The 16,498-nt window shown below is 37.9% G+C and overlaps 1 protein-coding gene across 6 annotated transcripts in view; it reads left to right on the plus strand.

Annotated features, from left to right (window-relative positions):
• The window catches only part of fam126a (family with sequence similarity 126 member A), a 76,652-nt gene extending 69,095 nt beyond the window's left edge, over window positions 1-7,557 (plus strand). For 5 of the 6 annotated variants that reach the window (XM_043689758.1, XM_043689757.1, XM_043689759.1 and 2 more), the window contains one exon: window positions 6,982-7,557. In XM_043689758.1, the coding sequence (XP_043545693.1) occupies window positions 6,982-7,439 (458 nt within the window). In that variant the 3' untranslated portion in view covers window positions 7,440-7,557. Of the gene's footprint in view, window positions 1-2,773; window positions 3,061-6,981 lie in introns of all 6 variants that reach the window. The other variant, XM_043689761.1, reaches the window with a different exon arrangement.
• Window positions 7,558-16,498: the final 8,941 nt, after the last annotated feature.

The raw sequence follows: 16,498 nt of genomic DNA on the forward strand, positions 1-16,498 counted from the left end.
CACCGCCCCTGCCCCAAACCCTGTCCCACACCGCCCCCTGCCCCCGTGCAACACCTCCCACCACAACCTCATTCAACACCACTCCCCACCCCTACCCCGTCCAACTCAGACTCCACCCACCCACCTCTCCGTGCCAGCTGAACTGGACGCCAACAACAAGACTGCTGCTGCCTTTGTGGGGTAATCTCCACATAACACACGAGCATGCTGCGCACACGACACACACGCGCACGCACAGCCACACACGCACAGCCACACACGCAACTTTTTTGACAGATTCCATCTTTGCCCTGTGCAGTGCAATGTTGAGAGATTATCTGGGGAAGGAGGGGTTTAGGGTACCCCCCTCTGTAGAACTCCAGGGAAAGTGTGGGGAGAGAGGGAGGGTGGGCAGTCAGTCATTTAGAGACAGTGCATGTTAAATCACTAAACAAAAGACACGATCAGTGTTGGAAACGCGTCTTTGATGTAATGTTTCTATCGCGACCTTGAGATCGCCTTCAGATAATCCAATTTTTGGATAATTGGTATTCAGATAATTGAGGTTCCTCTGCATTGCCAAAAACATCATTTTTGTCACCCATAGTTGGCACGCCTGGCTTTTAGCCAGGGATGATAGACTCTGGGTTTAAACCCAATGAGCAGCTAGGGGGCGTGTCTTGCCTGGGTGACCTTATTCGAAAGGGACATATTGATGTCCTCTGACCAGCTGGCTCGGAAATATGAATTGCCCAGTAGGGATGTCTTTCATTTTTTTTCAAATTAGAAACTTCATACAAAGAGACTACAACTTCTAACTGATTCTTGCAGGTCCAACACGGAGAAGGGGGGTGTTGTGTGCTGACGGTACATTATCTGTTAGCAATGCTTATCATATGTTGGGAGAGGGCCCCTCTGATGAGACCGAATAGCTCTGTAAGGTATGGGAGAGGGAGTTGGACATTAAGATCTCTTCTGAAATGTGGGAGGATATTTGGGGAAAATGCAAGAAGGATCTCAATTTGCAACAGGACCCACGCCTTGCAATTAAAGATTCTCCAGAGTCCATCTGGCTCCAGACTGCCTCGATAAATTTAAAGCAGGAACATTTCCAATGTGTCCTAAATGTAAAGCAAGCATGGGCATACTTACTCATTGTGGCAGGACCAAAGACAAAGACAGACTATGGGCACACTGGAACACTGTGGTAGGCGAAATAGAGAAGGCCTTGGGGACAGAGGTGGAGATGGATCCAATATCTCCTCCTCTTGGCTTTGTGAATTCTCTTTCATTCAATGCACACAAAAAAGGCTTTTCAGTATCCTCCCTTTTTGTGTCAGAAAGAACATTCTATTAGGGTGGGTGTCAGAAAATCCCCGGGGCTGGTGTTAGCTAGTCATTGAGCACATCCCCTTGGACTTTCTTACGATTATGGTGCACCATAAAACTGAGAATTTCGATAAGACGTGGCAGCCCTTTTTTTGGACTACCTGGGTACAGATTTGTCTGCTATACTGATAAGAACTTTTATATAGCCTTGGTAATTCTATGTAATGGATTTGGTATCCAGAGAGGAGAAACTACGAACATATGAATCTGTATAAGCTTAAATTGTGATGATCGAGGGCTATTGCTTTGTTTTGCTCAGCTGGGTTACGGTTGTTATCATTATTAAGATTTGTTATTTAGCTTAGTTTTTATTTATGTAATTAGCGGGTTTGTTTTTTAATATTGGTTTGAATTGTTTGGTTTTGGATTTGTAATATTCAAAAGAATTTTTCAATCAAAATCTTTTTAAAAAAACTTTGCATCTCAGGTAAGTACGATCATTAAACTGACGAATGAGGAGCTTCAACTTAGTGTGGACCTTTTAAAGGGAAAAATGTCATTTGTCGGGATTCTTTGAGCACAATAATAGCATTCCGACCTTTTCAGCCTGAAGATCTGCTCCACAGGTGTGTCAAACATGTCTGAACAGATTGATTTTGTTTTAAAATCATTCCTGTGTACCTAAAAACATGTAACTTCATGATGTTAGTGTGTTCACTGGTACAGATACTTGTTTTTGTTTCAATAATAGAGTAATGCTTGCATTTTTACATTGTGTGCCTTTCATTACCCCAAGATGACCTAAAGTGAGTTAAAGGCTATTTAAGTATTTTTGAAGACTAATTGTTAATATTCATTGCAGTAAACAATCAGCCTAATCAAGTAGTGGTTATAACTGTTCAAGCAGCTATAACCTAAAGTGTCAAATTTAGAAATCAAGAAATTATGCTTTCACAAAATATGTGAAAATTGGAATATGACTTTTATAATTTCTGCTTCATGTCTTCAATTGAGGATGGAAATCTTGGTTTTCTAGACAGCTATGGCTAGGCTGTAACATTAACGCTCTCTGGTTGAAGAAATTCCTCCTCCTCTTAGTTCTGAAGGGCGATTTCCTGTACAGCCAGGTTGTAACACATGTGACATGTTACTTTGTCTTTACCTTTTTTATTTGTTATTTAACAACAGTAAATATTACAACTATTTAACAAAGTATTACAAAGTAATCAAAACTTTCAACTTCTCATTGTGACTATATAAAATGCTTTTGGCTGTACTCGGTAGGAGGAAAGAGAGATGAGTGTAAATTTACTCTATATGAAGGTACAACTTCCCTGACATTCGCTTTTAGAAATAATGTATGTTCATAAGTCTGAGATCTCTAACACCAAAATTGTTTGTCTTGTATTTTTATCTACAATTTTGTGGTTCAGCCATTATACATTTTTGTCATTTTCAATCCTAGATGTATCTTCCAACCATACTGACTCAGTCGAAACTCACAAGCTTCCTTTATCAGACTCTAACGTGACAAATGTGCAAGAAGATAAACATGATAATGGGGAAAGAAGCAAAATACAAACAGAGAATGATGTTCAGCATTATCAGGGTATACAAGAACCAGCTTCAGATCCTAAAACAGATGGCAAAGAAGTCAAGAGACAGAAATCTCTGAGGAAAAAGATGGAGGATGGATTACATGCCTCTAGCAGAGTCTAGTACTAGCTGAGTGCTCTATGCTAGCACCCAAAGGTATCTGCGAGTTGGAGTCAAAAACTGCATATTACTATATTCTGGAGATCCAAAAAGGAAAAATTTTAAATTGAATTGATGCTAAATGTAAAATATATTTAGTAATATGCCAACTACGCATGATCCACAGTTCTAACAATTAACAAAGATTGCATGTATCTAAACATTGCACTGAGAACTTGTCCAACAGAAATTTTGCTTAACAGCAATTCTGCAAATGTTCATTTTTAATTATTACAATAGCTGTTTAAAGGATGTTGAGTGAGTAACTGACCCTCATTAATATATTGACAGTTCTTGAATAGAATTGCTCACAAATCAATGTCTGCCTATAGACTAGAAATAATATCCACATGCATTCTAAAACTGGAAATAACAACTAACCATGCACAGAAAAGTAATGCAGTCTTCTGAATGGGGTGTTTTGTAACAACTAATGTAGTTCTCACCAGCTAAATGTGCACAATAAATATCTAGACAGTTTAGCTTTATATCTCCTTTCATAAAATGTATGTTTCAAATACATTTATGACCATGGTAATGCAAGCATTAACTTAAATAATTGAACAGAATTGTTCGTTGACGTGTTCACAGAATTCTGTCAGTGGAGTGACCAATACACATTACTTTCACATGCAGCATCATGTCTCTCTAGAATTCCAGAGAAACCGCTTCAATTATAATGTCTTTCCTTCTGTTATCAACTATATATTGATGAAAATGTTTTTAGTTCACTGTATTCTAGATTATATTTGACATTTGGAAATGTAGAAATCAAATGACTGGGTGGATGACTGTGAATTTATAGGAGGATATAAACTGATCAAATGGGTGGAGGGAATTTAACTTTGCAATGTGAAGTGTTGCACTTTGGAAAAAGTAACAAGATAAGAGAGTACTTTTAATAGCAGAACACTAGAAAGCTCATAGGAACAGAGGGGCCTTGGCGTGTTTGTCCACAGATCCCTAAAGGTGGCAGGGTGCTTGCCTTTATCGGTAGTGACATAGAATATAAGAGCAGAGAGGTTATGTTGGAGCTAACTTGGAGCTAACTTTGGTTAGGCCACAACTGGAGTATCGTGTGCAGTTCTGGTCACTACACTATAAGAAGGATATGTTTGAAATGGAAGGGAGCAGAGAAGATTCACCAGGATCTAGCATTTGTTATGAAGACAGGCTGGATAAGTCAGGAGCAGAGAAGGTTGGGGGAGGAGGGGATCTGATAGAAATATATAAAATTGAGGGGTATTGACAGGATGAATAGAAAGCAGCTGTTCTCCTTAGTTGAAGGGCCAATAGCAAGGGGCACACTTTAATGTGAAAGGCAGGAGATTTAAAGGGCATTGGAGAATTGTTTTTTCACCAAAAATGTGGTAGGAATCTAAAATGCATGCTTGGGCGAATAGTTGAGGTGGGTAACCTCAACATTTTAAAAGTACATGGTTGTGAACTTGGCCATAGTTTCATAACATTTATGGTTAAGAGCTGAAAAATGGAACTAGTGTAGATTGAATACTTGTGGTCGTACAGACCTGATAGGCTGAAGGGCCTCTTGTGTACCATATGATTCTATTGGATGCCTATAGTTTAAAAATATTTAGTTAAGCTCCTCAGTCATTTGTGATATATTTTTGAGAAAGTCATTGAATTAAAAATTATAAATAATATTGATCAGTCTTTTGGAGTTGAGTAGTCATCAAATTTGCCTTTTATATGTAAACTCCGTTTCTATCCATGCTACTGTAGTGGTGAAATATCAACTCTTGAATTGATTTAAACCACAACACATCTGAACTTGAAGATAAGGTAGTACTGTCAATTAAGCCAAGCTGGCCTGATAGTACCTGCCAATTTTGTTTTGTTGGCTAAAATCTTACCTTTGGCAACATTCCACATTGTTCTGTCTCTATTAAGAAGTTTTAGTACACTCTTAGTAGAAAAAGGAGTGCCAAGGTAATGATTCTCATGATCTCCAGTTCCATAATTTTTTTAAAGTTTCCCCTAAATTTTCATCTGGTCACTTAGGTTTATTTTATCATCGTTCAATTTAGATGATTGCATTGCAAACCTTTTCTTTTTTTGTTTTCTTCTGGGTAAAGGTATTGATCCTGGTTATGTGTGGCACTAAAAACTAATTTGGGAAGGCAAAGTAAAATTGAACGTTGTTTGTCATTTCAAGTGCAAATACATTTTGTCTTCCATATGCTACTACTGAACACTTTAAAATGTGCTTTAAAGTTTTCTGCACTCAGTGCTTCCCTACAATTCTGCTTTATTCAGCAAAACAGTAATTCTTTAGCACTTGCGTATGCTGCTGAAAAGTTTGTTTTTGCTATAAATTAAACATAAACTAGAACAGTCATGCACTGCATGCTTTAATGGTTGTCTTATTTCCTCTTTTTGCATCCTCTCTGTTACAAGGGAACATTTTTCCTGTCCCTTGGTTGGTCAGCTCAGAGTTGAGATGCCAGTAGCTGTGTTTGAAAGGAATCCCTGATGTAGTTCTGTTTTACTAGAGTCTAGAATAGCAGTGCTCACAAAAGCCCTTTTTGAGCCTGCAAGACGAGGAAGCTGCAATCCTGCCTGTTTCAGCTCATCGTGGATTTGTGTACTTATCTCAACCTTTTCTCTGTGCTAAAGGAAGTGAGACCATACAGAGAAAAATATTAACATGCAGTACCACTCCCTGCTTTCCTGTTTCCTAGGCATAGCCCTGTGTGATTTAAGAGAAATTTCAGAGGAGATTGCTTCAGAATTCATTCATTCATTTGTTGGAAATGAGATATGAAAAGCAATTGTGTGGAATTATCTTTTTAAAGTTTGATTTCAGCAGTTTTTAATGCAGCCTGCAATGAGGTGATTGCCATTAATCTTGAGTTGGAGAGCAAATTGTCCATATACAACTGAGGCTGCTCTTCAGTTACTCAAATGCCAGTGTAGCTGGCTCACGGTGCTATGCTGTGCTAATCCAGCTAAATAAAACTACTTTCTAGGTGTAGCATGTAATGTTAATGAATGCTTTTGTGTACAAGGTTAACTTTTTTTGCAATTTAATTTTTTACTGAAGTTCATCTGATTTGAAGAGACAGGATGTTTTGGTACAAATCTAATGTTAGTTGATGTATTCTTGTGATGATTTTTAAAAAAATTTTACTGTGGGCAACATCAGATTTGTATCTCGTCTGTGCTATCACTGTAGTATGCTGACAAGCCAGCCTTTTGGTGGCTTCTCCTGTGAGAATGAGCAAGCAGTAACAATATCCTCTGGAATTACTGATATTTAGAACTTTGTTTCTGATACCCAGGAGGGAATAGTTTGCCTGCTCAATCTCCTTTCTGGAGAATAGGGAAGCTAATAAGGAAAATTGAGAGACTGTCTTCTCCCTTGTAACCTGTGTCATATTGTCTTGTGCACCAGTTTCTATAAATTAGTCAATGGCCATGGGTTTAAGCTAACCCCCTTTAGCGGATGTTATTCAGGTTGGCCTTTCATTTTCAGCAATCATTTTTCATAGTTGATGTCCAGACGCAGTGTAAAATGGATTCTCAACCAGTGCCGGTCCTGTACTCACTAAGCAAGTGAGGGTAAAACTGAGAAAATGAGGTAATGAGCATAAAAGTATAAGTGTTCACTTTGTAAGTTGACTATTGATCTTTATGTACATCCAACAATTACATTTAATCTTTCATATTTTCAAGTTGTCTCTTAGGAAACAAGTGTTTTTAAAAGATAAATATTGTATAAATGGCATGTATATATTGACAACTTTTTAAAAAAATACGATGAGGAAATTTGTAACCAGCTATCCCTTCTATCGGTTAAAAATTTGAACTATAATTGCCAGGATGGAGAGTTGAAATGGGTGAAGGTTGATCCATGAATTAGGATTTTCTTTTTCATTATTTTTCTTCTTTTTCCAGAACTAACTGATTTACAAGCCCAGGAGGATCTTATGGACATCTCTGAAGTCGATGAAGGATTTTGTTCCAAGGCTTCTAACACAAGCAATAAGACATCTGCTGGGAAGAGTCAATTAAAATCATCAAGCAGCAAACCTTATAGAGATAAAGAAATGGTGGATGAGACTTGTCGGGAACATTCTGCTCGTAAGCAATCTCGAAGAGCTGTTAGTGAGAATCTAGAACTCTTGGCCATGAAAAGACTGACTCTGACTAGTAGTCAATCTCTGCCTAAGCCAGGAAGCCACAATCATCTGGCTAGCACTGCTACAACCCATTTCAGTAAATCCTTTGAGCATGTTAGTGGTGTTTTTATTGGAAGTAGTCCAGCTGGTGTCACAGGTAGGAATTTAGAAGAATCCAATCGATTATCTGCTTGTAGCCTTCAGGATGACAGACTTGCACTTGTGCCTGATTGAGACTTTCAAGCTTCCATCACACAACACCAGAAGCATCACTACTGACCTGGTTTTATGATTTGGAGGTGCCATTGTTGATCTGGGGTGTACAAAGTTTAAAAATCACAACACCAGGTCATAGTCCAACAGGTTTATTTGGAAGCACTAGCTTTTGGAGTGCTGCTCCTTCAATAGGTGCTTGACAACCACCTGATGAAGGAGCAGCGCTCCGAAAGCTAGTGCTTCCAATTAAACCTGTTGGACTATAGCCTGGTGGTGTGATTTTTAACTTTGTACACCTGGTTTTAATGTTCATCTCTCAACTGATATGCAACTTTGCAAAATAGACATTAAAGAAAAGTTTCTATTTTTTTTGTATAATTTGTTTGTCAAATGCGAAACTGTATTTTTACACAGTATAAATTGTGAGGTTGACTCTTTTATCAATGTGCATGCAAAAACTAAAGTGTTAAACATCAATGATAGGAATGTGCATTACTTTTAAATCCTTTCTCTCAATGTTCATTCTCATTCCTTTTGATCTAAACACCATCTTTTAAGAAATTAATTATTTTATAATCTATAATATTCCCATTTGAAGGAACTTATTTATATTTTGACCTGTCCTGCTTATGGTGACTGAAAGCTTATTTTGTTCGGTATTTCTGCCACATTTGATGAAGTTGTATTTTAAGGAGAGAGGTTTGTTATAGTGTAAGCAGTTTTGAATTTAAGGTAATTTAGTACATGTAGAGTATGGATATTAACTTGTTTAACTGGAGTATGTAGCTCTCTACATATTTATGTCTGAGTTGTGTGTATATATGCATACAATCCATATCTCTCCCTTTTTCAAAGGCATTTTTATAAACTAATTCTACTTTTCAACAGTAAACACATTTTTAATTTTAATCACTTCATTAACTTTGCATTACATAAGTTATCCACAGAACTTTGATAAACCAGAAATTGAAAATGCTCACTTGTGATACCAAGAGAAAACTTGAGAGGGTTGTGCAAAATCATTCACTATTGTGGATCATATTGCCACTGCAGCACTGTTTTGAGCAGAAATCTTCTGTTGAACAGCTTGTAAAGTCTTAACATCTTTTAAGCTGTCAATTATTGTGAAGCCTAATCTAAATTTTAGTTATGACTGCCTAGTTTAAAATACATTGAAAAATAAACTTAGTTGAGTTAAAATGTCTTGTACAAAGTGATCATTTCAGTTTTGTACACTTTTTTTTTTATTATTTCTCAATTCCTTGTTAAAGTTTTGTCAGATAACAACTTGCATTTACTGAGTAAAGAAAGCCATTGTTAAAGTGGTTTTTAAAGTTTGTGTTTTCCTGAAGCATTAAATTGTGCTCACTTGTATTGTTTTCTGCAGCTAAATTGTGCATTTTGTTCAAAAAATTAAATGTGTTAATTAATTGTATTTCAACTTCTACATATGCATTTCTTTTTTTGCTGGATCACCTAGAACTAAGTAAAAACAGGAATTTGGTTATTTACCTTCCCGTTGCTTGGTTAGGGCAATTTTTTAGTTCTTAATTTAAAATTCAGACAAGGGTCATACTTCAGACTTCCTTGGTCTGTATGACTTTGTTCCAAAAGTAATTCTTAAACTGAATCATGTCATGCCCACATGATGATGCTTTTTAATGTGGAATAGCATGAACAATTAATTCAGACTTCCTTATATCATATGTATTGGAGAAATAAATAGAATTAAATATAATTGGTTTATTATTATTTGATTAGCCGATGCCCTATATTTTATACAAATGCCTTCATTCAAAAAGCTTGACTATTTCTGCAGTGTGCCATGTTTGTTTTTTTTTGGAGAAGTTATAAAATAGCACTTTATTTTAGATTTATTCCTTTAGCATTTGCAATTGAAGCCATTTGAAAAGACCATGAACATTCTACAAATGAGGTCTGGATTAAAAGGTGAATTGATTCAAGTGTACAATTATGCTGTTAAATAGCATTGTAAAATATGATGCCGTCTTGAATATTTTAGACATGCATTGTTAACCAGTCATTTTCTTTGTATTAGTCTTTGTGTCTGTCAAAGGGATAGATAATAGGTACAGCTGTTTTGGCTACTCTTAAATTTTGTATATTTGTCTTTACTAGAAGTGTTTACTTTTATACTAATGCTGACTTTAAAAATTCAGCAATGTATTGCAACTGTTTTATTTGTACTGTCTACAATTAATCAGAAACTGGTGTCCTACAATTACTTGTTTATCTTTAATAAAATTGAGGAAGTATTGACATTTATTAGTCCTAATTCCAGACAAGTAATATAAATTGGCTAAAGATATAGGTGTATTTGTCGTAATTTGGCATTTTTATTAATAAACATGGACATGGAATTGACTTACAGCATTTCTAGTCTAGTGCTTCAGGTGACTCCGTGCAACTCTGCATGCTACAGGAGTAGGCCATGCAACATTCGAGTCCAGGATGGTGTTAGTATGTACATCTACCAGAAGCAGGCTACCATAATGACTGACAGCTATTCTAATTCATCTGTGGTGTTTCAACAAATGTTAGTCTTAAGTATGCATTGGGAATGACTTGCACAACAGTGTTAATGTGTTCAGCACCACAATGGATTGAAAGAACCAGTACCAACTTGAAGTTAACTGCTTCTAATTTTTGGAGAAATGTTGCCTAAAAATCAAGAAGGCAGAAGGATTTAATATCTGATTGAAGGGCTGTGGTTTCAGTCGTTAGAAATGTTCTGGTACTAACCACTCCAGCTTAATGGTTGGGATAGAGTGCCACTATCAATCCTTCTTTTCCATACTGGAACTAAGAGCCTATTTAGTTAAAGGTCAAGGATAAACTACTCATTAGTCTTAAGAGGTGCTTGTCTAACAACAAAAGGCAGTTTATTGCATGATAATTACATTTAACTAGCCAACCTAGCTCATACCTATTTCAGAGATTGTCAGGAGCAATACCTCACTTTTTTTTTTGTCTTTTGGTGCATGGGCTTCCAAGGTCAATGTGTTGGTATGAAGATTGGCATGAGAGCAAACTTGGAGTTCAGGGAACACTTGTCAGGAGCCAAGGATGATGCATCTCACCCGGTTGGGATCTCAAACGAAGTGCCTGATTCTCCACCTAAGACACCATCACTGTAAAAGCATTACATTTATCATTACTCTGATCCTCCCTGACACATCAAGTATCTGACTTCTCAAAGTCAGGTGGTCTGAAGGTTTCATTTTTTCCAACATGTGTACTCGTGGAATTGGAGAATTGATCATTTTTTTTGGCTTGAGGACTGTTGACCTTGGATCAACCTTAGTTGATCTTTGAACCATTACCATTAAGACCTTTCTCACTGGGTTTTTCTGTTCAACAATCATCCACTGATATTTAACAACGAGACAAGATTCCTGTAGTTCTACCATACAACTCCCTCAGCTGTATGGGCAATATGCCATTCAACAGTTGATATCTTGGTAAGTTAGCTCCATGTTCAAATCTGAGGCCCAATATCTAATGCAATCACAATAGAGATCCCATGTGTAAAGAGCATTTCATGCAAATTCCTAATGACTACCATTTGTATTCCACTTCCTAATATATTCCTACCACTACCTCTGTTTTTCTTAACATTACTCCTAAAATATCTGACTTGAACTTTTTAGACAGTTCCATAGTGAGGCTTTCCAATCAGTAGAAACAGAATAGTTTTTCTCAATTTTCCTTACAAGGCCTTGATGTTTTTGCTGCAGTCACCCCTTCAGACACTTTTAGGAATACAAACCTAATTTGTGTAATCGCTGCTCATAATTTAACTCTTGCAATCCAGGTATCATTCTGGTAAATAATTTGCACACTTAGCAGCTACAGCTTGTTCTATCAGAAGCAAGATGGCTACTTCCTTGTACTCCCTTGTTTTGAATATGAAGGCCAGCAGTCCATTAGAAATTTTGATTATTTCCATATTTTAATCTATGCAGAGGATGGTAGAAATTTGGAACTGGCTTCTGCAAACAGCAATTGATGAAAGATAATTGTTTTTCAAGCAGTTTTATCTAACATTCATTCAGGGAAATTAGGTAAAAGCAAACGTATGGTGTTAGGCTGCAAAAGGAGAGGAAAAGGAGAAAATGCTCACATGAGGGTGTGGGAAGTGACAGGCTGAGGCAATGGTGTAGAATTATAGGTAATGATAACCAGAAGGTGACAAGAAGCCAAGGAGCATACATGCGTAAGGATGCAACAGCAAATAAGGTCTGAGTAGCGAAAATTATAAGGTAGAATTAATATTTCCTTTTTAATATTTGAGCATTTTTAATACAATAAATGACCGCATGAATAGAAATAATTGATACTGCCATGACATGTGTTTACAAGACTAGGACCTGGAGATTTTAAGGTTATTTGTCATTTGGGAAGGATAAGAAGAAAGGAAAAGGTAACTTCCTCAGTAAGAAATGAGATCAGTATAGTTGTGAGAATGATCTTGGTCTAGAGAATCAAGGTGTCCAATCAGTTTGGACAGAGATAAGAAATTGTAAAGGAAACCAGTCACCAGGAGGGGGTAGCGTATAGGCCCCGTAATAGCTGATAGGCTAGTACTGAATAGAAGTGAAATAATAAAGGAGACTTGTTTTTTAAAAAAATTACTGTAATAATCATGGCAATTTCAATTTTGTAGAATGGATGAATCAAATTAGCAAAAGTTGCCTGAAGGAGAAATTTGTAGCGTAATCTGGACAGTTTGGATTTTTTCCCCTTAAGAAAATTGCATTCTGGAGCCAACCAAGGAACATGTTGTTTTGGAGATAAATCATTAGTCAGCGTGCACACTAGACATTCTAACAAGACATTTGCAGACACTCTATATTTTCCGAAAAAGAAACCAACCTTTATCCTTCCTTACTCTTGGGAAGACTGGGTCATGCATTTAAACTACACAAGTCCAAACTAAAGTAACATAATAGATAAATAATATAGTCCTTTCACTGTTAAATCTCTGTCCCATAACCCTGCATGTCTCTGAAATGAATATAACCATTACTTTAATTCTATCTGAACAATTAAGTTAGGAGTTGGTGTTGCAACTCATTTATACCTCTGGCAAAAACTCTATCATCTGTCATCTGGGTCAAAACTCAGTGCAGTAGGATAGTCGATGTAATCTATCTGGGAACTGTATAAGGACAGAATTTTGTTCTTTGTGATGAAGATTCTGCTGCATAACCAATATCAATTGCTTTGGTTATGGTTCCCATCAGACAGCCATGAGACTCGACTAGTCCATGCACCATGATATCTTAAATTATTTTCAAACTTTTCTCTGTAAATGTCAGATGCATTATGTTGGTCCTATCTACATGCATCACTCTGCGTTAACCATTACCTGACTTATTCACCAAGTGCAGAGTCTATAACCATTTTTAGGCACTTAAAGATCATGCCAAAAACCAAAGCCATTCAGAGCTGCAAGATGAAGCTTTTTCATCTCTAAATCAAATATTTGACAAATCACTAACATTGCTGTTGAACAAAGCTGACTGACAGCTGAGATATATTAGGGAGTATCAGGTGATGGGCGAACAAGCTTAAGGAAGATAACCTACATGACCTCCTTTCTAACAAACTTTATCTAATGAAGATGCATTTTTCTGTGATGTATTGGTAGGAGTAACCACTATGCAGCCCTTATGAAAATGAAGCGTCTTTTCAAACTGAAAATACCTTCCATGCTGTATGACACTACCACCAACTCCAGCCTCATGTGCCAAATGGACAATCTTTCTCTGCCTCCTAAGCTCCTCAGCTTCACAGATATCAGCTTTCAGTCAATTTAATTCAGTCCAGCCGTATCCAGGAACAGCACTGGGCATAGCAAAAGATATGGGGCTGATAACGTGCTGACTGTAGGACAGGAGACTTGTTTTGCCTGAGCTAAAAATAATTCTAGTATAGCTACAGCAATGGCATTTATGTGACAACGTAGAACATTTTTCCAGAGATGGCCTGTTCATGAAAAGGACAAATCCAATCCAGCCAATTACCAGTTTATTAGTCTCCACTCAATCCAGCAAACTGATGGAAGGAGTCTTCAACAATGCTATCAGCCAGTTCTTCTATAGCAAGGACCTGCTCAGTTTGACCCAGGATCATAGTGGGATCCTACACCAAAGGTGAGCAAAGACAGATGACTTTTGTGGGTTGAGGGTCATGATGAGGAATGGGGGAGGGAAGTGAGTCAGAAGTGTGAGGAGGTGGATTGGCTTTCAGAAGCTCTTGTGTCCAATAATGCCACAGTTTGCCTGAACATCAAGGACTCTAAGTCCTTGGCAAAGCCAACAAGGATTGTTTGCAGGGCTTCTGAGGGAGCATGAATGCTGTATCTTCCAATTTAAACCACTATTACATTGTGCTGGGCTTGAGGATAATAAGTGTCAAGTGGCTCAATAATGAACCTACCTGAGAAGAGGTAGGCAAGCAGAGGCCAGGAATCCCAGCTTAACCCCCTCCGACTTAATTGGCAGGACATTGCAACAGGGTCACTCCCTCAATTAAGTGGGCCTGGCTGTCATGTTTACCATCACGTTAAATGTTTCTTAAGGGGCCCTCTAATGATGCAGTGGTAGTGTCCTTATCCCTGGACCAGAACATCCAGGTTCAAAACGCAGCTGGTCCAGACATATAACAACATCAGATTGATTAGAAAATATGTTAATTTTGTTTTTAAAAACAAGCTTTCTTAGTTTCAGATTTTTTTCTCTCAATTGCTGAGATGCAAAATGGGGTGGCATATCTAAATTTGTAATTTTATTTCATCTAGCTTCTAGCTTGCACATTAATTGATAGTCATTAATTTGAATTTGAATGATTTATTGTCTCTTGCAATTTACAGTGAAAAATACAGTGAAAAGCTTCAACTGTTGACAGAACCTGCCATCTTGAAGTCTGCTGCTACCTCCAAGTACTGGAGGATTTTTGCCACTGCCAGCCCCGAATGCTGGGAGGCCACCCTTGCCACGACCGATGCCTTCAGTCACCGGGAGATGTGCATCCGCCGCTGCTGCCTTTGATTCCGTTATCTTGTTGTGGATCATCCAATTATCTGGCTCGGCTAGCACAGTCTGATTCAATTGGCACTGCATTGTAAAATGCCAACTGAAAAAAGGGTCCATGTTGAGCAAGAAACTACATGGAGAAAGGGGAAATATTTCCAAAGCAGATATTTTGGTGCGTACTCTTCACAAATATGCCTGTACGTAATTCAGTAACAATTGTCCAAACGAAGATAATTAGTTTGACGAACTTTGAGAATTTGAAATCTCCGTAATCTGACTGCCTTTCTTCAGTTCTTTGAAAACTTGGTTCTCTCCCCCTCCCCCCCCGCCACCACCAGGTATGGTACTGAATTTTATTCATGCCCCAAGGTGTCTGATTTACATCAATGCCATGCTGTCAGTGTGGGTAAGTGAAACATTATTAACATTATAAAATGTATGTTTATGTTTGACCACTAAAAACATCATAACAGATGTGGCTCTGGATCTTTCAATTGGTGCTGGGCCTGAGTTTGTGTGCAAGAACAGTGTTCCTCAGGTATTGGTCAATTTTCTCATGCCTCAGACTTTATCATTTTCAGAAGGGGTGGGCTGGCAAATTCTTAGGGTTCCAATTACATTGTTATTAAGAAAAGCAAAATACTGGAGGAACTCAAGTGGACAGAGAAACCGTGAACGTTTGGAGTCGGATATGACTTTGGAATTGAATGGGGTTGAAAAAATGATAGCTTTCATGCTATTGATAAAGGGTGGTGGGGGGTGGGGGGGGGAGAGGGAGAGGAGCAAGTGGAAGATGTTTTAAAGATGCCCCAAAACAGAAAGCAAAGGTAGTAAAGATGTATAGATGAACAGTAAGTGTTAATGGTAGGTATGGATAGTGGAAAGGTTAGCTCTCCTGAGATCAAACCCATGCAAACAAGACATTGGGACAATGAGGATAATCAAAATTTAGGAAAGAGTTCATGGTATAAAAGTTTTTCAGCTCAATGCTGAGTCCTAAGGCTTATAGGATGCTTAAGTATAAAATGAAATGTTGTTTTCCTTTGGCTTTTGGCAGGCTCTTCTTGTTCTGAAACCTGTTAAAGTGCTTTAATTATGCTGGAGAGGGGAAATATTCACATTTTCAAAGGAGAATGAGCAGACTGAAGAGTCTGGGCATATTAGTTCAAAGCTGTGAGGATCCATTGATTATTTATGATGACTACAGATGTAAAGTATGGAGAGAAATGGTTGGTGACAGTGGGGCACTTGTGCAGTGTCACAAAGTTGCCATTGTTTGAACTAAATAAATCAAGTACCTCATGGTTCGGTTTTACGCTCCCCAACTGGTGGATTTGATGGGGTCTTGTAAAATTCAGTCGTAGCCTTTCCATTGTTTGCCTCAAATTTTACAAGAAGTAGCAGGCACAAAAAGCATGTCCACTCTCTCTTTTCCTATTGACACCCATTGATAACTTACATATAGTGGGAGAGTTATGAGAAGCCCAGTGGATTTACCTAAAGTGGGCACTTGGGGGAGAATTTCTTTGAGGGTGCCAGGGCGGCAGTCCCTTCCCAATCCTATTTCCTATTCCTGCTCTTCCCAATCCCTGTTTTTCATCTACCCAATTCCAAAAAACTTTCCATCTCTTCCCAACGCCCCCAAGACCCACTGGACAGCCCAGGTCACCAACCTGTCACAGCCAATGCTTGCTCAGATAAAAAGAATTCAGCAAAAAAGACTGGGATAAATTACATTCTGGAGAGGCCTTAACTGAGATGTCGGCCAAAAGGCTGAATTGTGAAACAGTCTTGGGTATCTGACAAGAGTTAGTCACCTTGCATTATTGACATTCAGCACAGGGTTTAGAGCCAGGCATTGGCTTCCTGGATTGAAATATTTCTAATGTACAAAGTCAACCTTTTTGACTGAAACTACCGAGCATCATTCAAAAAGGTAACTCTGTGATTGCGGAAATTGTTTGACAATGTTTGAAGTATTTATCACTCTGTAATGTACTTTGGTTGCTCCAGAAC

This window comes from Chiloscyllium plagiosum, chromosome 5, assembly GCF_004010195.1.
Source record: "Chiloscyllium plagiosum isolate BGI_BamShark_2017 chromosome 5, ASM401019v2, whole genome shotgun sequence".
Taxonomy (NCBI): domain Eukaryota; kingdom Metazoa; phylum Chordata; class Chondrichthyes; order Orectolobiformes; family Hemiscylliidae; genus Chiloscyllium; species Chiloscyllium plagiosum.